We start from the raw sequence: 21,389 nt of genomic DNA, 5'->3' as shown, positions 1-21,389 counted from the left end.
TTTTAATAGCTTGGCTCTGTGCTCATAACTCAACGTGGGCCTTGGGCTGTATTGTGTGTTTCCTCTATCACATACCTTTTTACGTGCAATAAACTGAGTCGCAAAGCTTTGTAAAGTGGCTCCATCCAGATACAGACTAAAAATGCAGTAGAACGTAAAAAAGGTTCCACATCTTTGAAGGCTACAGTGGACTAACTAGTGTTTTCTACTTCAATGTTGCTACATGGTGGCTTTGCCATATGAAGTAACAAGAGGAGCCTGTCATTATCAGAATCATGTTTCTTCTCTCTGGGAACAATCAAAACCACAACCAGAGTAAATATTTGTCTGTATGTAACACAAAAGGATCTCATGCCAGATGCTGCTTGCTAGGCTGGCGTAAAAGACTGAGGTAGGAGTGGCAGGGCTCAAGTTTTTGTCCTACAACAGGAACAGCAGTAAGCTACTTAAGGAAACCAAAATATTTACAGTGGCAAAGGTGTTCTCTTCCGTCTTCTATCAAGTAGGAAGAGACATTTAAGGAAAAAAACTGGAAGCAGTTGGAAATGTCCTAGAAAATAATAAAGGGAAAGTGATTCTCACTTGGACATTAGGTCCTCTCTTAGCTGTCAACTTCCAGAGATACGAAGGGATAACAAAGGTGCAAACTGTGCAACATGTGAAACGTCTCCGTAAATTTTCCAAGTTACTCTTGTCATAAGATTAATTTAGCTAGGAACTGTTCATTTCTGAATGCATGTTAACTCCACTTTGCAGATGACTATTATTTTTACCTTCTCAAACCCCAAATTTCTTTTCACTACCGTACAGCAAAGTCCCTAAAATCCAAAGTTTTTGAGGAAAACAACACCCAAAAGACTGGAACTGAAGATGATCCTTACATATCAAACTCACGCTGAAGACACTGGAGAAATGTGCACGCTTTTTTAAAAATCCATCTCTTTAGAATTAAAAGCATATTAGAATTAAAAGCATATTAGAATGACCTTCCGAATTTGGCTTTCAAAGAAAATTCTGACAAGGTACACAACTCACATTACATATAGAAAATACATCTATTTTAGCTCCTGCTATCACAAAATCTTTGCTATATCAAGGAGTCATTTATGTGAGAGCACTATAGTAAAATTCATGATTGTTAGATTATCTGAGTCAGCCTCACCTTGAAAATTATATGGATATGAGTATATTCAAAAGTTTCATAGAATCATAGAATCATAGAATCATCTAGGTTGGAAAAGACCTTTAAGATCATCCAGTCCAACCATTAACCTACACTACCAAGCCCACTCTAGACTAATCAAGGGTAGACCAGACTAAACCATATCCCGAAGTGCCACATCTACCCGTTTTTTAAACGCCTCCAGGGATGGGGACTCCACCACCTCTCTGGGCAGCCTGTTCCAATGCCTGACCACCCTTTCCGTAAAGAAATTTTTCCTAATTTCCAGTCTAAACCTCCCCTGGCGCAGCTTAAGCCCATTTCCTCTTGTCCTATCGCTAGCTACTTGGGAGAAGAGACCAGCACCCACCTCACTACAACCTCCTTTCAGGTAGTTGTAGAGAGCGATAAGGTCTCCCCTCAGCCTCCTCTTTTCCAGGCTAAACAACCCCAGTTCCCTCAGCCGCTCCTCATAAGACTTGTTCTCCAGACCCTTCACCAGCTTCGTTGCCCGCCTCTGAACACGCTCCAGCACCTCAATGTCTTTCTTGTGCTGAGGGGCCCAAAACTGGACACAGCATTCCAGGTGCGGCCTCACCAGCGCCGAGTACAGGGGCACAATCACCTCCCTGCTCCTGCTGGCCACACCATTCCTGACACAAGCCAGGATGCTGTTGGCCTTCTTGGCCACCTGGGCACACTGCTGGCTCATGTTCAGCCGGCTATCTACTAACACCCCCAGGTCCTTTTCGGCCAGGCAGCTTTCCAGCCACTCCTCCCCAAGCCTGTAGCGTTGCATGGGGTTGTTGTGACCCAAGTGCAGGACCCGGCACTTGGCCTTGTTGAACCTCATACAGTTGGCCACGGCCCATCGATCCAGTCTGTCCAGTCTGTTTAATTAAATAAGAAACGTTGTTGTATCTATATGCCATTAGCCAATGAAGAAAAATTGTGAAATAAGCCTGCATTCACTGTTTATGTGCAATCTCGGAAGTCGGCCCTAATGACTTGTTAAAAAAAAAAAGAGAGGTCATTTGACCCGAAATATCAGATCAAACAGAATAGACCTTCCAAGGGAAAGGGAAAAAACAAACAAAAAACCCCAGCAGTAATGGGTATACAAAAAGCCAGCTGATTTAAGAGAATGAAAGCTTTGCCTTCTGACCTTAAAAAAAGTGCTCTCAAGTGGATTGCAGACGTTTCCTTGATAGATTATCAGTATGGAACAGTGGGGAGTATGTTTTATTTGTTCTTTAATAATATAACCCCCCCCAAGAACACAGCTTAGCTTTATTCATAATGGAATGGCCACAGAACACTCTTTTTTTTTTTTTTTAAGCCAGTCTTTTCTCTCTTCTAAGCATCATAAACCCTTCAGAAGTTCTTGTACAACTTCCTCTCTCAGTGTATTTTTCCTGGCCTACTACTCCAAATACAGGTAAGACAAACTAATGAACTACACAGTCCACATGGGAAGACAGCAAATAAGCTAAGAAGAATTCCAGTAAAAGCATTTTAAAGTAATCTGCTAAGCCAGTTCATATTGAAAAAACAGCAGAGACACTTATTTTGGTCCAGCAATCAATACGAGTGATTTAGGCTGTTTGCAGCTGAATGATGACAAAACAAGTCTTTACCCCAGCCTGTTACCACACCATCAACTATGAATTAATATCTTATGGAATAATTTTCTCCTTAAATCCATTGGACCCTCTTGCCAAGTAAATGTCATTGCAATGTTTCCCACGTGGTTTTAGGAAGCGACGCTAATCCTCCACAGCTGCGACCTCCACAGCATTGATTTTTATCAAACAGTTCAGCAGGGCAAGGACCTGGTTTAACACTGTTTCAACTGCTACTCATGCTTTAATGACTTCAGTCTCACTAGGGATATTTTTCAAGATGTGGATGAACAATGAAAGTTAATTACCGAGGAAAACACGGTGCCTAATTTCTCAGTACAAATTCATGCCAGTGCACTAGGCCTACTTAGCCTCCAAGACAAGAAAAAGATTTACACTAAAATGAGATTATCCTTGGATTCTCTTGTCTTTTTACCCCGAAACACAGCTAAACGTCATACTTGGGGAGCAAAGAATTCACTCTGGTGCATATGAATATATACTCTGAATCACCTAGACCATGCTGCACAATTACAATTGGATTGTTCACCTTTTCAAAAATAAAATTTAAAAAAAAGTGTCGTCTTCCTCCTTCCCACTCCCAAACCCCACAACAAAACAAAAGTCAAAATGAAGAGAAAAAGGCAAAATGAAGAGAAAGGAAATAATTTATTAGAGATTTCACAAGCAAACTAACGTACATTTATCATATAAGTCTCGTGACAGTTTAAAGATATCTGGAATCTTTAAGATGAGAAAATTTATACTCTGCCTTAAATACTTTAGAAATGCTACTACGCACAGTTCAAGAGTCTTGATGATTACACTGCTTCTTCCCTCAGCTTGATAATACTTGAAAGAGATGGAACGCAAAAGGGACCTGGAACATCACAAACGCACATTAAAAGTGAGAACAACCAGAAAATAGTAGCGTTATGCTTTCTTTTGACAATTAAATTGAAAGATGCTTAGTATTTAGAAAAGTGCTGAATGTCTGAAAAAAATCTGACTTAATAGATACAGGCTGTATTAATTTTATATTACAGTAAGTTAAACAATAATGTAATACAAAACCCACAAGAAAAATGTCACTGGCAACACCACTACCTCAGTGTAGAGAACAATCTAAAAAAAAAAAAAAAAACCACCAACAAAAAGGTAGCAGTGATTAATAGTTGATTAATAGTTCAATGCCAAGTACTTCATTGCGAGAAATTGTTAGATTTTCTTCTCTACTTAAAAAAAATAGAAAGTAAGGAATGCACAAACTAAGTCAGCTACAGATTGTTTCTCATATACCAGTACAACAGCAAATGATTTTAAATACTGGTCAACCCTTTAATATTATTAAGAATTGCTCCGCAACATATTTTAAGCAATGTATTATTATTATTATTATTAAAGCAAAACAGGACGACATTCTCAGTGTCAGCTCAGCGCAGCCCCACGCACATCAGTGGAACACTTCTAGCTCATACAGGCTAAGGAACTGGACCACAAATTACCAAGATACATGACCTCTGAGGAAGAAGGCGGAGGCCGCCTTTTAAGACTAGGAACCTTCATTGTGTCTATTCACGCAACACAGACAACTTTTTTTTTTTTTTTCCCCTGAAAAAGAGCCCTCTGCTTTTAAAATTATCAGATTAGTTCAAGCTCTAAAACATGTAAACTCCGCCCCACACCTACTCTATATGAAAACTTAAGAGGTAGTTGAGTGCTACGGGAAACATTGCACAAAAAAAGGATACAACAAGAAAGGATACACTCTGCATGACAGTATTACTGCAGTATTTACGCAGGAATGTTTCTAAAGAAGAACAGCAGAATGCGGTTTAATTTTACTTGATTCTCAGTATTGCATACACATAACTTTACGCTACCTATCAAAAGCAAATATGCCTCTTTGATAAAATACAGTTTTGACCCCTTATGAGATTTAATGAGGACTGATGAGTCCACCAACACTAAACTCCGTATTCAAAAGTAAACACATTTTTTGATAACTTCAACTACTAGGACAACACCAGATTTTTGTGTCTCATTAATTCTCCTTCAAGTCTTTGCCATTTTACAGACTCACTTTTTCCATCAGGTCCAAAACCCAATCATGTTTCCATTCAATGCAGGCTTTCAAGTCACTTCTTCCCTATGAAGAAGCTGAAGACCTCTCAACATCAGTTTCTTCTACATAGCCTTTCTCCCAAAAAGCTGTATTTTAGCTACAGAAAAAACAGTCACCCCAAATACTAACTGAAATTTTTGCCAGTCCATCAAGAAAAAGACATTTCAGCCAGCAAGGAGTTACGTAGTATTTTTATAAACCATATGTATTATTTCCTCTTTAAAAAAAAAAAAAAAAAAAAAGCCTTTGTAAAGAAGATACTAAAAAATAATAAAAATATTTGCAATAACATTCATGAATGTAACACAGCTTCTTCCTGTTTAAAAATAATAAAAAGTTTAACTTATGTCAATTTAGTTGTTAAAAAGAAAAAGAACAACATTGAGATGCAGGATACAGATCAAATTTGAAGTCCCTGAAATGTCTGCATAAAGTTGTTTGTATACATATTTATGTTTCAGATGATACTGGCACTGTTCTTCCTTACAGACTCAGGTTTCTATCATGGAATTTTGCATCATAAGTCAGCATCCATCAGAATATTCCAGCAGGAACAGGAAAACATAGTCATGCAGAAACAGGTTCAGTTTCATCATTAGTTGGGAAATGAAATAAATATTTTTAATTAAACCTCACGGATCCCTAGAAGTCCGTATTAGTCTATGGCACATTCTGTGATCTTTACATATAAATGCTCAAGGTAAGGAAGAAGTTCTGACCATGATACCTTGGTGTCATTGGTTCAATGTAACTCATGTAAGACTTTCAGGTGCACAAATAAGTCTCGCACAAGTACGTGTTTGCTCACTAAAAAAAGCTTCCGAGTTGACCATCAAACATGATTAATAACCAAATAAGCACCTCGTTATTTTCTTTACGTAATTCAGGTATTATTTAGCATGTTTAGTGAAGTCAGAATTAGATGTAATGCACAAAATGAATTGGAAAGACATGGAATTCCTAGAAGAACAACAGTGTTAAGACTTCATTTACAAGGCTTTCCAATAGCTAAAATCCTTCAAGTTTCTTTTTTTGCATTTAAAGACACCTTAGTAATTGTCTTCTTACCGGACACTGGATAAAATAATATAAATACAAGGTTTTTTCTAACAAGGAAGGAGTAAGAAACAAGACTGAATGTTCCCCATAAACCCTTGTTCCTAACAGAACACTTCAGCCAAGGCTCATTTGTCTCTTTTCAATGACCGATACAGAATGATGTCTGTAAAGTCATCTTTAACTTGATAAATTAAAATACAGATTTTGCAAACCACAAATCAGTAACTCAAAATAGCAACTGGTAAGCCCAAAGAGCATCTCAAGAAATGAGGGAAACAAGCTCAAATATAATCTGATGGAAAAAATCCTTAGATTTAGAAAAAAATCCTGACAGAACAAGAAACCTCCAACTGAAGTAACTGTTACAGACAGAAATACTACCCTCACAATAACCGTACTGCGGGGCCTCCAACCAATTTTTAAAAAATCAAATACAGCTGTTCACATCCTTTATTTCAAACTTCAGGTTTTTTGCCAAAGTAACAATAATCAAAATACCCAGATTAAAAACACATCATGGATTAAGTAGAATGTTTCAGAAGCATTCAGCCTAAGCTTTGAGTTCATTTGGTCTTAGGGAGAGGCATAACCAGAGTGATGCCCAACTATAATCTGTAATTAAGTTAAATGCCCTTTAAATTTGAGCTAGCTGATCTATCAGAGGGTGCAGATGGAGAAATCAGCGCTTCTGATTCTTGCACCAGCTATTTCACATGCTAATTTGAGACAGGTCACTACTCATGTTTTTAGGCCACGAAACCCCTCACAGTTAAATTAGAGCTGATTTTGCTTGAATTACTCTCACATAAAGCAAATACTTTGAGTAAGCAGTAGTGAAGTAAAGCTATATGCTAGGAAATAAAGTTAAATAGTGATTACTTTCTCCTAAAAGTTACTTTCCCATCAAGTTTAGACAATAATGCCAAAATGCATTCCACAACAAAGGAAGCCTTGATCAATGCAACATTAAGCAGCACTTTCTGACACAACAGACAAGTTCAAAGGATGCTGCAACAGCGCAAAGACCTCATTTTCCAAAGTTGGAAAAGCCGAAGGTCCTTTACAGAGCCAGCAGAAGCGAGCTTATTGCTGGAAACCATTCTTCAGGATCACTTTACAATGGCAGGGACGGAAGGGAAGGAGAAGACAGGCAACTCTTTCCAAAGCCAAAACCCCAGAAGATTACTAAAAGGTAAGTGGTCCGATTCCACACAATTCCTCTCCTTAGCTCCCCAGATTAAGGATTAGAGAAACAGAACTACCCTAGGGTATCAGGATTAGGGAAATGGCAGTCTCCGAGTTTCTAAACAGAGGAAGAAGCAACATTTTAAACTTACGCCAACTATATACCCTGCATTCTGGTTTATCTAAGTGTACGTTTAAGAAAAGGAAATTGTATGGCACATTTCCCCTCCACCCTCGCTATTCCTAAAGAAGCCATTTGAAAGGTAATAAATAAAAACAAACAAAAAATGCCCAACAAAACAAATGAACAAAATGCCCCAGCCTATTTCTTTATTTTTATTTTCAGGCAGAGAATCCGTACCTTGTGCAGTGTTCTACTTTTTTCTTTTCCCTTCACTGGCATCCTGTTTTGGTCTAGCTGAACGAGCAAATTGCTGAGATTCTGTTAAGGACTACAGGTGTCAATGGTAAACAGAAGCCAATCAAGAAGCAAAAAAGAAGTATTCTTTCACCAAAGACAGTTTAAAAAGTGGCCTTTATCTGTGAATCAATTCTACTACAATATTAAATATTGTAACAATAGTGTCTATTGGTCAAAGACGAGGACCTCATTGATCTGCAGTACAAAAAATTTTCACAGAGCCTGTCCAAGAGTTTGCAATGCTAAGCAAATATGGAGAATTAACCGGGAATGGGTTAGGTGCAAACAGAGTAACTAAAGCAGGATAAATGCTTGATATTTACAGTCCTCCATCCCAGCATGTTAATTCCATAGCTTTCAAGTCTCACTAGGTATTTGGGAGGAAAAAAGCTAAAAGGAACAGAGGTTGGGGTGAACAAGAGTACAAAGAAAAGGAAATAAACTATGAAACATTTAAGTAAAAAATAAGAAAGGACTTGCAGACAAAAGACAGGGCAATGCAATCAAAAAGTGTAGAAATCCCAACATGTTACACAGGCCCAAAAATTAGCTGACAGTTCCAGCTGGAGAAGCAGTCTAAATAGAGACTACCGACCCTGATGGGAACATTTCTTTATGTTCCTAATTTGTAAACCTTAACCACGTCAAAAAGCCTACTTAATTTAAATACAGTGGTCATACAAGCTACATTATCTTCTGTACTGTGTTTGCAGGATCAAAGAGCTAAGACCAGAGAAGACAATTTTATTGTCTTAAATAAAGCACGTTTACTTTCCTATTTCAGAAGGGGTGCCTCTACCTATTTTCCAGTTATCATAAAATTAACACTAGTACACTATGCTATGCTGGCTGGCTTTCTTAAGGTATTTCCTCTTTCCATAGATTTCTAATAAGTAGAACACTATGACAGCAAAACTAAAGATTGACGGACAGATTGCAAAGAACATAATGTAAATGTTTGAAGAAAAAGATACAACCACCATGGGTTTTTCGAATAAGACATATCCATTTGCTTCTTTTAAAGCTTTAGCAGCTGCTTTTTCATTAGGAAGTCCAATGAAAGCCTGTCCCTTCATACGGCCTTCTTTCATCAAACGTATATCAAACCTAGAGGCAAAAATTGAGAATTGGGAATTACTCATGTTTAACTGCACTTTCATATTTCACAGTACAAACATAATTCTCATGCTTCAAGTTGGAGAAATAAGAGAAACGGGAGCAGAGTCTACAAGCAGGAATTATGTCATCGGAGACCATTTTGCCTGGGGGAATAATTTAGTAAAAAGTGATGTTTGGCTGCAGGATGGCAAATTGGTGTGCAACTGCAGTAAATATAACATGCAAAATGATCAGATACACACAGACATCTACACTGCTCATTCTGTGTCCCTCAGCCAACAAACAGTAAGTTTGGTAATGAAAACATAAGTGCAAAGTAGTAGGGTCTTCAGACACTGTTCAAAAAATAATTCTATTTCTGTACTTGTGATAAATGAAGATTTTCAGATAAAACACTTTTTTTCTTTATGCTTCTGCATAAAGAAAAAAATGTAAAGATGACTAGTTTTTAAATCACAATTTTCACCAGTACTATAGAAGTTAACACAAAAGGCTTAATTTTAACCAAGGACCAAATTAACTTACATATTTCGTTCCTCTTCTGACTGGAAGTCAACATATCTTCCAAAAATGAACTTGAGATCCTGAAATCAAAGGGTAGGAATAAGAGGAAAGCTGATAAAAAGCCCTTCTGATACATATTTAATTTGCTTGTTTACCTACCTTTTCTTGAACTTGTTTAGCCAAATTCTTCACATATATCCTGCAATTTGGATCACCTGGCTCATAGTTTTTGAAAACAGAAAATTTTTCCATTTCTTGAAGAAGACAGAAAAACAGACAATGTTTTAGCTCATTTACTTACTTTGTATTTTTGCTCAGTATAAAATAACTAAATATAATACATGATTAGTTAATAAAGGAAATACTTATTTAAACTATTTGTTGCAACAAATCAAAGACCTATTATTAGAGAATTTATCCTCACAGTTATACCTTCTCTAGAAAGTCTGTTTTTTTCTAGATCCCTTCTAGAAATAAATTCTGACGGTATTTCATCATCCTCCTCTTCAGTTTCCATTTTATCATTTGAGCTAGGAGCTGGGAAAATCCTTCCAAAGCCTGTATTATTGATCTCTTCTGTGGTTGCATAAAGGTCTGAAATTTCAACACATTATATAAGGGGTTTGTATGTTTATGCACAAGAGGATCAACAGCAAGCAAAAAAGTATACTCCTTCCAGTAACATTTTCATATAGCAGACTTTGTAAAGCAATTCGAACTCATCCTTATAGAAATGTCTTTTAATCCCTGGTTTGACAGACACACCTGCGCTATACGGTCCGGTAAAATCAACCATACTACAGATAAAAGCCATGGCACGTGCCAGTTAAGGGAAAAACCAGCCTTGCTGCTCAAGCCTGTATCCACTTCAATGGGTTACCCAGCTTTCATTCAAAGAAACTGCCTAGTACTGCAAAGCACCAAGAAACACAGACTGACCACAACCCTGTAAGAAACCATCACACCTCACTGCTATTATGGCCCAGCGTTTCTATAGCAGATACTCAGTGCATCACAGAGAAGGGGTTGGCAATCACTTGAATGCTGCTCTCTAAAGAGCTGGAAAAGGAAAATCTGAAATTAGCCTGATATATTCAATTAGACTATATAATACTGAGAATGCATTTGTAACATATTTGCTAAACACACCTTAGCATTTAAAAGAGAGTGCAATTCACCATAAATACACAGATCGCGCAGGAGAGAAAGAGACCTTTGAAATCCTCCAGATCCTTTACTGTACCAAAGCAGAGAGTTCTGTGCTTTAACGTGAGAAAAACAGCAAGTGCAGACAAGATGCAAGCTGGTGTTCTTAAACAAACCCTGATGTATACTATTTATGAAAGCTCTAATACGAAACAAGAAAAGAAAAGAATTCCCTGGCTAAATTTCAGCAGCCTTCTACGCACTGAAGCCACATGAATTCAGTATCAAATACATTTGAAGTATGAACTCTCTTACCATTTTTTTCTTCTTTTTCTGAGTTTATCTGAAGAACAGCTGGGATGTCAGTAGTAATATGGAACTCAATTTTTTTATGACCTACATGCTGTGGCTGCTCAAAGACATCTGAAGGCGACAGTGTAGGGTGCAAATTACTGTTTAAAACAACAACATGTTAATTAAAGATTCAGACACTGATGAATGCATAGTCAAATACAAGATTTCTTCCAGATAGAATTTTATGCTGTTGTTTACCACAAATACATGAATTCTCCATTTCATAAATTTCACCCAATACAGTTCAAGTTGGTTAAAATGCTGCAAGTACAGTGGGTATGGCTGGCAGTGAGAGCAAAACCAAGAATTACGCACCACATTAGAGGATAGACAGGCACTTATGAAAAAATTTATCAGTAACTTAAATACAAAAAAAAAAAGGCCTTGATGCTGCTCTCATTGTGTAAAAAACCACCAAATTTTCAAAAAATATAGCAAATGACTTGGAGGAAGGAGGCAGCTATTGGTAAAAATGCATTCACAATTGATCATGACTACACAGAAATACTACACTAGTGCCTACTGTGCATAGCACTGCAGTTTCAAAAACCAAACTTATTTTAAACCAAATCAGGTTTTTTTTTTTCCTTCCAGTATCATCCCCTTTTTTTTTTTCTTTTAAATTTTTATTTTAAGAAGCATCCCAAACAATAAATCCAGATTGCTTCTGTTGGGGCTGTGATACGAATTTTTTCTTTTTTTACAAAAAAGGGATTTTTATTAGTTTGATAGCAAGAGAAACACAGACCTTGAACCAGGCACACTTTACAGATTAAGGCTGTTGAGCAGACTTGAGTTTACATGACATGAAAATTTGGACCTTTAGAGAAGTAAAACCAAGCATAAGGGAAGACCAACTCCACTACCAAATTTACATATCAGTGAAGAATGCTTATTTTAAAACAGCAACACTAAAGCAAACACAATACACAGAACAACATTTAGTAAAAGCAATAATCTTCTGAAAAAGTGCAACAACCACAGAAATAATACAAACCTGTGGGGAGTACAAACGGGAACATTCAGTAAGTCTTTAATTCTTTGCTTTTTTCTAACACCACGCCTCTTTGTGTTTATTGGTCTTTTAGGCTGAAGGGTTGCCAATTCCATCAACTTGGTCATTCTATTTTAAACAAAATTTTAAAGAGAACCAAAGTGGTTTACAGTTTATTTGAAAATACTCATTTTGAAAACCCTTCCCCCTTCCTTAAAGCCCTTGAAATACAACTTCGCAGAATATGGTTATCAATCTAGCTACCTTAAGACCAAAATTACAGTAATAAACTACAACACATAGCAAATTGATATACACAGAGCACTTCAGTGACCAATCGAAACTGTAATGAGTTCCATGATGCTCCTTCCTTCCCCCATCATGCACCTAATTAGGACACTGAAGTTGCAGAAATGCTAAGAAGCCCCAAGCTGAACCTTTTTTTTTTTTTAAATAATACTATTTCCACCCAACAGGAGTGCCTTTTCCCAAATGCATGTATTTTTCTGAATATAGCATAGGGACTTTTCTGATTTACTCTTCAGTTTAAATAGCAAATAAAGAAAATTGCTTCTTCATTTAGTATTAAAGATTTAAAAAAAAAAGCTATGATGTAATTCAGTCCCAAAACTGCAAGAGAATCCTCAGCACACACAACCTCCCATTATTATTAATCCTAGAAATACACACTGATGTACAAAGACCATTTTGAAAGTCAGAGTGCACATACGATTCAAGTTGAGTAGTTTACTCAGTAAAGATGTGGAAAAATGAAGAATCCAGAAAACAAACTAATTATTGCTTCCTTATATCTCCACTCTCTCTTCATTCTGAGTTTCTGTTTTGTTGGGTTTTTGGACATGGGAACAAATGATAATTTGCATACCATTTGGCCATTTTCCTTCTCTTAGTGTGATTCAAAACAGCACCGTCCTTCTGTTTTTAAGTCACTCTGGAGCTTCCTTAAAGCATCTGGAAAGATTGCCTACATACTGCAAACGTTAACAGATTCCACCATTTGCTGAACTAGAAGTTAGCAAAGTAAACCCACCACTTTAAAGCGGCCCACAAGCTTGCAAATGACTGTAAAATACATACCTCTCCTTTTCCTCCTCATTATCACTTTCATATTCTGATTCATCTCCACTAGATAGTTGCTCTTCTTCCTCTTCAGGCAAAGGAGGCTCTTCAGGAGGCAGAGGTGGGATTGGGGGAGGTGGCACAGGCACTGGTAAATACTCTTCATACTAATCATGGGGAAGAAGTTTAAAAAAAGTAACTAAACATTTTAAGAAAAACAATTGCATATCTTGTTTTACACATATATTGTGTAAAGACACAATAACAGACTGTCGTGGTTCAGCCCCAGGCAGCAGCTCAGCACCACGCAGCGGCTCGCTCACTGCCCCTACCCCGATGGGATGGGGGAGAGAATGGGAGGAGTGAGAGTGAGAAACACTCCTGGGCTGAGATAAGAACAGTTTAATAGTTGAAATAAAGTAAAATAGTCATGATAATAATAACAATATAATAATGATAATAATAATAACAATATCCAAAGCAAGTGATGCCCAATGCAATTGCTCCCCACCCGCCGACCAATGCCCAGCCAGTTCCCAGCAGCGATCGCTGCTCCCCGGCCAACCCCCCCAGTTTCCATACTGCCCATGACGCCGTATGGTATGGAATGGCCCTTGGGGCAGTTGGGATCAACTCTCCTGGCTGTGCCCCCTCCCAGCTCCTTGTGCCCCTGGCAGAGCAGGGGAAGCTGCAAAGCCCTTGACTGGCATAAGCAGCACTGAGCAACAACTAAACCATCAGCGTGTGATCAGCATTCTTCTCATCCTAAATCCAAACCACAGCACTGTGCCTGCTGCTGGGAAGAAAATTAACTCTGTCCCAGCCGAAACCAGGACACAGTCAAAGCAGTAAGTTAGAAGATGACAAGAAGCACGTTTTTAAAGTATGTTTATATGGATCTAGATGCTATTTTACTAAAGTACACTACTAATGAATACTTCCACAAAAAAAATTTTGCTGCTTTCTGTAGTGTAAAAGTAAATTTTTTCATTCTTTTGAGTTAAAAAAAAAAAAAACAACCGACCAGCAGCCATGGCCCTGAGTTTTTACTTTGCACTCAGCATTAAGGACTTTCCTGAGAAGAATATGGTCAAAACACATGGGAGGAGGCCAAAGCTCCCAAGCCATCTCTGTTTCTACACTGAACCTTCCACCACCTATCAAAGCTACATTTCTACTTCTGTCAGGAGTGAGGATTTCATGAAAGGAATCAGTTTTTTCATTGAGACATTGAGAATGCAAAAACCACATATTGGGAATTCTCTATGTACAAAATCATCTCCAGCACCACTTTCAACAATCTTACTACACTTAACAGCTGCTTTAATGTACCATCAGGTCCATAAGGCACCGATGTCTTTTGGCTTTAGAAATACTCTGTGCCCTTTAGAAACTGCTCTAGGTATTTCGAGGACTGGCATCTCACCTTACTACTCTTTTTTGCGTGACCATTAAATTCACAGTGCTTAACCTGTCCCAATACCAGGCAATGAGTAAAATTATTCCCAGAAAAAACAATGTGAATTCATTTATTTGATAGATTTGTTTCATAGTTGTCTTTACCAGCTAGCTCCCCTGTTATTAGGAGCAGGTGTTCTGCTAGGGCAAACACAAAGTGTAGTGGAGCACAGCCTCACTATACCCAAATACTTAGCCAGCACTAGTAATGCAGGTCCTCACTTACTAGCAGTCAGTTACACTACTCTGTAACAGCAACAGAGAACCGAGACCACAGAGCTGGTATTTCTATTTCCCTTCAGAAACTACTCGCCCTAAGCCTCTGCCAGTTTCCCTCAACCCTGCCTCTTTCAGAAAACATCCTGGAGACAGAGCAAGTTAAATCCAGAACACTGTATAATCTCATTAACAATCTGAATCTAATCAGAACTCAAAAAAACCCAAGCGGATCAAAGGACTTAACACGCCTTTGTAAGGCAATGGGCTAATAGTATTCTTTATCTCCTGTATTTGTAACATGATGCTATAACTTCCTTTTTTTTTTTTTTTTATACTCAACAGTTTGAAATATTCCAGTGCTGCTGTCATACGTGTATATTTCCTTGTTCTAAGTATAGTTAAAAGATTTCTTTAGAAAACTAACATGCACATTGTACCCAATGAAATGCAGCAGTATTTGCTATCCTCTAGAGATTTGTCCAACTTTTAGAAGTTTAACTTGGATCTCCTACCATGTTGCTAACATTTTAAACTGTGAATCCATTTTATGGTACTTAAAACATATACTGAAAAAGTTACCATGGGAGGCCGAGCAGTAATTGGTCCAAAAGGTGGAGGAAGATTCATTTTATTCATAAGATGAAGTACCTGAAATGATTCAAGATAAGTAAGATTTCCAATTAAAATAGTTCCTTGCTAGGTATCATAGCTGATAACTTCTGGCAGGTGTAAACCCTCATAGTTTTAATGAAGACACAACTACATTGGTTATTAAACAATGTGAAAGCCTGCACTTGAGATCCAACACTAACAGTAAATATGAGCAACACCCTAAAAAGGCTAATCAAAAAAAGTAAAGCATCTTCTCGGAATGAAATTCCAAGTACTCAAGTCACATCTAATTAGGAAGATCATATCCAGTTGTCTTCAGTGTCTATGAAGTAAGTTACTTCTGGTCAACGAAATCTTACTAGCTCAACATAGTAAAAAATCAACATTGGTTAACACTATCCCAGGAAATCTAACTTAATATTTACTATGACAAAAATTATTTCTGTGGATAATTAAAGGAGGAAAAATGAGAGGTTTTTATTTTTATAGTTTCCAGCTCCCCCCCCCCCGCCCCTTTTTTTTTCTTACCTGGACATAAAATTTGGGCACACTTGCCAAGGCATTTGCTATATTTGCTAGAATTGTACTTGAAGGTGGTGGATACAAATATTTGAGGCAAGAATTGATGGGAAAGGTGAGGCTGAGGAAAAAAGATGAAAAACAAGACATCTTAGCACCACTGCCACATAATGACTGGTAACAATGATTACTAGAGGTTTAACTATTATGAACTACATATATCTGAAGTATCACTGAAATATTATTTCCCCTAGAACAGTTTTGGGCCACTTATATTTTGTCTTTAACATCAGGGAGCGGTTCCCTAAAGCATGACAGACTTACTGGCCGTGGGCACAATAAAAGTACCAACACAGGCAGAAAGCCTAAAGCACGCAGAAACAATCAACACCTCCAAAACCAAAAGCACAGCATAGCATGCTTGTACAAACGTCATAAACTCAATGCTCAAGGTGCTGGATTTGTTAGCCCAAAAAGAAATTTATTCTTCATGTATGCAAAAATGCAAATGAGGGAAAAAAGAACAAGAAACCTCTGGAAAAACAAAAGTCAACAGAATCCTGTTAACACTGGGACAACCTACTCAGTCCTCAAACCCCTCCTGAGAAAGCAATGCATAGCGCTAGAAGGCTATTATGGAATCTACGACTTCACGGCTCACAGCACCAGTCACTACTCAACTGCGAGGGTTCTAAACTCAAAGAAACAAAATTTCATCTTTATGACAATGCCTACAGCTATGCATGTAGAACAGCAGCATGCTATGAAAGAAAACAAGAGAGAATGCAGCATACTACATTCTCTCTTGTTCAACAGTGCATAACACTTATTTCAAAATAAATTGTAACAGAATAAAGTAAGACAAAAAAAGCCCACTAACCCATGGTTAGGTGCAATTCCATTCTCTATTTTAACACAGCTTGGTTCTTTCTTCTCTTCTTCTTTCACTGGTTCTTCTGAACTGAAAATTAATTTAGCATTAATTAAAGCAGGGTTAAATTTAAGTGCCTTACATAATATATGAAATACGCTTAATCTCATCTATCAAAAATATAAGAAATAGATCAGTATAGTATTTTTAACATCTTTTATCAGTGGCATTACTACAGCCAGTATTCATTTTTCAGAATTAATATATGTGGATAACTACAGTAGCCAGACTTCTAAAATAAATATTTATGCAGATTTAAGTCTCCCTATATGCAAACACTTCTGACTTAAATCTACTTACAGGAAAAGAACTGCAATTATTTCATGTTACACTTTGTTCAGAGACTGCATAAAATCCAAAGCTATTAAATTATCTATTTGTTTATTTTCAGAGAGTGGAATAAATAACTTAAAACCTCTATAGTTGATTTTAATTAAGCACTATCACATAGCTACATATTACACAGGTAAAACTGAAAGCCTAACTATGGAACTTACTTTTTTAATTAAGTACTTGACAGACAACTGAAACCCAAACCATCACAGTTCTTGGTCACACTAGCATGAGGATTCATTGATTTTTTTTTTTTTTAATTTTTATTTTTAAATATTACATATTCTTTAGCTATTTGAAGAGACTCAGAGAGTTTTCTGTTTGTTCTGCTCATGCTTCAAGCTAGATACATGCAAATCAGCTCCAGCTTAGAAGCCAGTGGCTGTAAGGGTATAGTCTTATACAGTATACCAGCAGGGGTCAATTCTGCCTGACTTGATTAGATTAGGAAGAACCACCAGGAAAGCATGGCATGCACTGTTTAACAGCAAAAGAAAATTATTAATCCTGACACAAAAAAAAAAAAGCAGAAGAGTCTTTTTTTAAACACAGGGAACCTGTGCAACACAGAGGTCAGCTTATGCAGACTGGAGTCTTGCTCTGTAAATGAGAGCAACCAGGACCATCTGCTGATTAAAGATATTAATAACTGTAGGAATAAGGATGCGAGTTATTTCATGATGACACTGAATGAAACAATACTACTGGGAGGAATGCAGTCACTTATCTATAGATCTGAACCTGCATGTTAACACTTCAAAATGGTTATGATTTATCCTTTGACTTAACAGTACTACAAAAGTATCTCGAATATGGAATTGCCTCTCCTTGACCACAAACATAGAAACTAAATTATCATGCACATACCTTTTACAGTTCTCCGAGACAGAAGGCTGGCTAAGTACCTGCATGCTATCTTGCTCCTTCGCAAATTCAACAACTAAGGTGTGACCTAGAAGTTTCAGCTGATGCAGTCTTGACAAAGCCTTCAAATAATTCCAATGGAGAAAAGGAAGGAAAGAGGAAAAACATCAGAATTATTTCAAAGCACAACTGTTTTTTCTTTGGTTGGAAAACTAGCCATAGGATGCAGTGCCAACTGCTTTAAGCTAAGTCTGCGCCACTACATACACGGGTAGTTCTGCACCGTTCCCTCCTTCACAGCCCTGCTTTTAGCAGCCCCTTTCCTGCTGGCAGGAGGGAACAGGACAAGGTCAGGCAGCTAGAACCACTGCAGAGACTTCAGTCACCTGAACACAGTAGCGAGACTGCAGCCTTAATGATACTTATTACACAGCCTAGTACATCTCTGCTATTTCAAGTAACCGACCTCTTGCTCATGAACTACAAACATGCTGAAGTCCACTACTAATAGCTGGGAATTTTAAAATCAAGAGTCTTAACAGTGACCCTAGGAAGCTCCAGCATTCTGCAAGTCCAGATCCTGACAGGCTGCTAACAGCTGACACAGTGCAACCTACATTCACCCACTGTTCACCTCACATAGTCTTTGTAAGTTTTTTGAGTAGTATTTTACAGCATGGCCTAAAAGAAAAAAAATTAAAAGTAGCACCAAAAAAACCAGGGCACGAGGGAAATTCAGGACACAGGTTTTTTTTACCATATTCATACTTAAAAAGCATTATTAGTATTACCTTTTTGGCATCCACGTTCCCCATTAACATGGTAGTTTTCTTATCAAAGTTGGGCATTCAAGGCAGTCTTGAACTGTACATCACTATGTCTGAATTTTACGGCAAATGTTCCATTATGCAGGAGACAGGTACATTACGTTCAGTTTATAGTTTATATATAAATGGACACACACCCTAGACAAGGCCCTGATCAGTCTCAACTCATGTAAGTTTGCCATGCTCTAAGTGACAGCTTGGATCAGACTTCCACAAGCCCCTTCCAGCCCACCTTTCTTCTAACTCTACAGAAGTGCTCGTTTCACCAAGTCCTTCAAGCACCTCCTCAAACAACTCTAATATCGCATTGCTCTGCATTGTTTTTTCCTGACACCGAGTACTAGATGTGCAAAACATTTCAGAGCACAACTGGCAATCCAGAAAAGCGCTTTTCTAAAACATTCGATAACAAACTCAATACAAACCTTCGCAGCTGCGTTTTCACTGGGAAAGGTAGCAAAAGCAGTATGTTTCTAGGAAACAAACAAAGAAAATTTGTCATACTGAATTCAAATCAAAAAGGTAAGGAATTGCGTGTAAAACATATAGCCACAAGTAACTCGTACGTTCAATTACGTATTTGCTAGCTTCCAGCTAGCAGCCACCTAACTCCCACGTGGGGCAAAGGCGAAGGACTAGAGAACGCTTAAGAATTTAGGACAAGCACCTCCTGCAGTCAAAAAGTAAGATAGGAACTCAGCAGTTTGAGGAATACAGGAAAACAGCACTTTCTTTTCTAGTGAGCAAAAGCCACCCTAAACTGCAGGAAAGTACATATTAAGTCTAACCCTCCTTTCAAAAAAGGAAGTTTCAGCACCTCTCAGCAGAACATTTTCATCAAAGCAACTCCTAGAAATAATACTTTTCCTGTTACAAAAGGCCTAACTATTGCTCTGCTCTGAAAGTTTGGATGGTTTCTAACTAACATTTTCCCTTACTTTTTAAGTTAAAAAAAAACCCCAAAACATGAAGCTTTCCAACTTAGACCAAATCCTCACAGAATACACAGTTCATTTTAAACTTACATGTGTTCATCTTCATTACTTCATCGTGCCAGCACACAAATCGGTATTAAAAACCCAAAACGTTCATAGTGTTACAAGAGCAGCTCTCAGGAAAATCATTGTACCGAAGTCAGTGCTTTTAACCTCCTATAAAAGAAGGCATGACCCTGACACAAGATGCGGGCACCATTTATCTGCGGTTCTGCAGGAAGACAAGGGCCTTGGCGAACAGCATTCGTCACCAGAGAGATACTCCTACGTTTTTGCAATTTGGAGGAAGAAAAAAAATAAAATAAAGCCCCTCCCTGCGGCCCGCTCGGGGCGGCCGCAGGCCTGCCCCCCCGCCCCGGCCCCGCCGCAGGCCCCGGCCCTCACCAGCCGCCCGTGGTCGGCCAGGACGCGCACGGAGGCCGCCCCGAAGTGCTTCAGCAGATCCTCCTTCTCCGCCGCCGTCAGCTCGGCGGGCAGGTGCCGCACCAGCAGCGTCCGGCCCCGCCGCCGCGACACGCCGGGCTGAGGCGGGACGGCGGGCTGTGGCGGCGGGACGACCCCCAGCCCCGGGCCGGCCCCCAGCCCCGGGCAAGCCCCCGGAACGGCCCCCAGCCCCGGGCAAGCCCCCGGAACGGGCCCCAGCCCCGGGCCGGGCCCCAGCGCCGGGCCGCCCGCCCGCGCCTCCTCACAGCCCGGCGCCGCCATCGCCGCGCGCCGGGCCGGGGCGGCAGCCGCTGGCACCCGGAAGCGAGAGGGCAAATCTCGCGAGATCTGAGGCGGGGGGGCGGGGTCGAGCCCCCAAGTCTCGCGAGACTGGCGAGGCGCCGGGGTGGCCCGGCGCTAGCGGGAAGGGCGGGAAGCGCGCGCCCTGAGGCGATCGTTGCGCGGCAGGGCCGCGGGTTCGGGACCCGCCGCCCCCGGCCCGCAGGCTGCTGCGGCCGCCTCTGCGGTGCCTCTGGGCCGCCTCTGGGCCTTGTGCCGGCGGCCGGACCGAGCACAGCAGCTCCAGCCAGCCGCCGGGGTCCGCCCGCCCCCCGGGTCTCGCTTGCCGTAAGCGCTGTGGTGGGCTGGCCGGGAGCCGGCCTTCCAGGGCCGTGTCTGAGGCAGGTGATGCCTTAGGCAGGTGAGGTGCAACATCTGCCTCGGTCAGATCTGAAATAATGCTCCAAAGGGAGAGATGGCGCGTGCCCTCTTCCCCTCCCTTACCAGTTAGGAGCTTGTCTTCAGGCTAAATTGTAAAAAGTTGTGTGGCTTTCCAACCTTCTCTTCAGCCTTTAGCTGAAGAGACTTCTCTTTTCCTCCTGCCACTCCACCTGAACAGCAATGTATTGAGGCCATTCCGGCATAGACGTTAAGATGCTGCTTCAGGAGAGCAGCTGTCTGGCGTCTGGCACAGGCAGAGGCGCTGGTGAAGCGCAGCCGTAATTAAATTACTGGAGTAACGAGTCCAGGGGCAGTTACCAGCCAGCTCCCACTGAAACCAGACTGATCCAGGGCCAGCCTCTCCTTCTGAGGCCAGATGCTGTCACCTCAAAAGGCAGGGGGGGAAAAAAAAACCCAAACTTGACCGCTGTAGATCTCAGGTCTTGCCGTATCTAATTCGCCGGTCGCTGGCCGGCAAAAGCCCCACGTGCCTCCGTCACCCTGCCGCTGGCCCTGGGCCCGACGGAGCCGTAGCGCCTGGAGCCGCTGCGCGGGGCCCGAAGGTCTGAATGCAAGTGTTTGGGTAACACCGGTGTGAGCCAGAGCTACAGCCTGATCCAGGTCAGAAAGGACGGAGATCCTTTGGTGGACATCTCCAGTCCATCCTTCTACTCAAAGCAGGGTCAACGCTGAATTCCAACCACATCACTCGGGTCT

General features: G+C 40.0%; 1 protein-coding gene across 5 annotated transcripts; it reads right to left on the bottom strand.

The window, feature by feature from the left end:
- Nucleotides 1-268: 268 nt before the first annotated feature.
- On the bottom strand, nt 269-20,234 carry RNPC3 (RNA binding region (RNP1, RRM) containing 3). 5 transcript variants are annotated; one of them, XR_012831047.1, is made up of 17 exons: nt 19,914-20,234; nt 18,960-19,007; nt 17,711-17,829; nt 16,460-16,540; nt 15,589-15,700; nt 15,028-15,096; nt 12,790-12,938; nt 11,695-11,820; nt 10,659-10,795; nt 9,630-9,791; nt 9,357-9,451; nt 9,219-9,277; nt 8,549-8,681; nt 7,515-7,587; nt 3,933-4,594; nt 3,587-3,664; nt 269-288 (listed from the first exon to the last, which is right to left on the bottom strand). XR_012831047.1 is itself a non-coding variant. In XM_075710357.1 (15 exons), the coding sequence occupies exons 1-14, from the start codon at nt 20,232-20,234 to the stop codon at nt 7,528-7,530; spliced, it is 1,671 nt and encodes a 556-aa protein (XP_075566472.1). In that variant the 3' UTR covers nt 3,373-3,664; nt 7,515-7,527. The 5 variants fall into 5 exon arrangements, 1 of the variants encoding a protein (XP_075566472.1); XR_012831048.1 differs by lacking the exon at nt 269-288 and adding an exon at nt 408-550; XR_012831046.1 differs by lacking the exon at nt 269-288 and having other exon boundaries at nt 3,373-3,664.
- Between the last annotated feature and the right edge of the window lie 1,155 nt (nt 20,235-21,389).

The sequence above is a fragment of the Pelecanus crispus genome, chromosome 5 (assembly GCF_030463565.1).
Source record: "Pelecanus crispus isolate bPelCri1 chromosome 5, bPelCri1.pri, whole genome shotgun sequence".
In the NCBI taxonomy this organism is placed as follows: Eukaryota; Metazoa; Chordata; class Aves; order Pelecaniformes; family Pelecanidae; genus Pelecanus; species Pelecanus crispus.
This window is presented reverse-complemented; position numbering and strand designations above follow the sequence as displayed.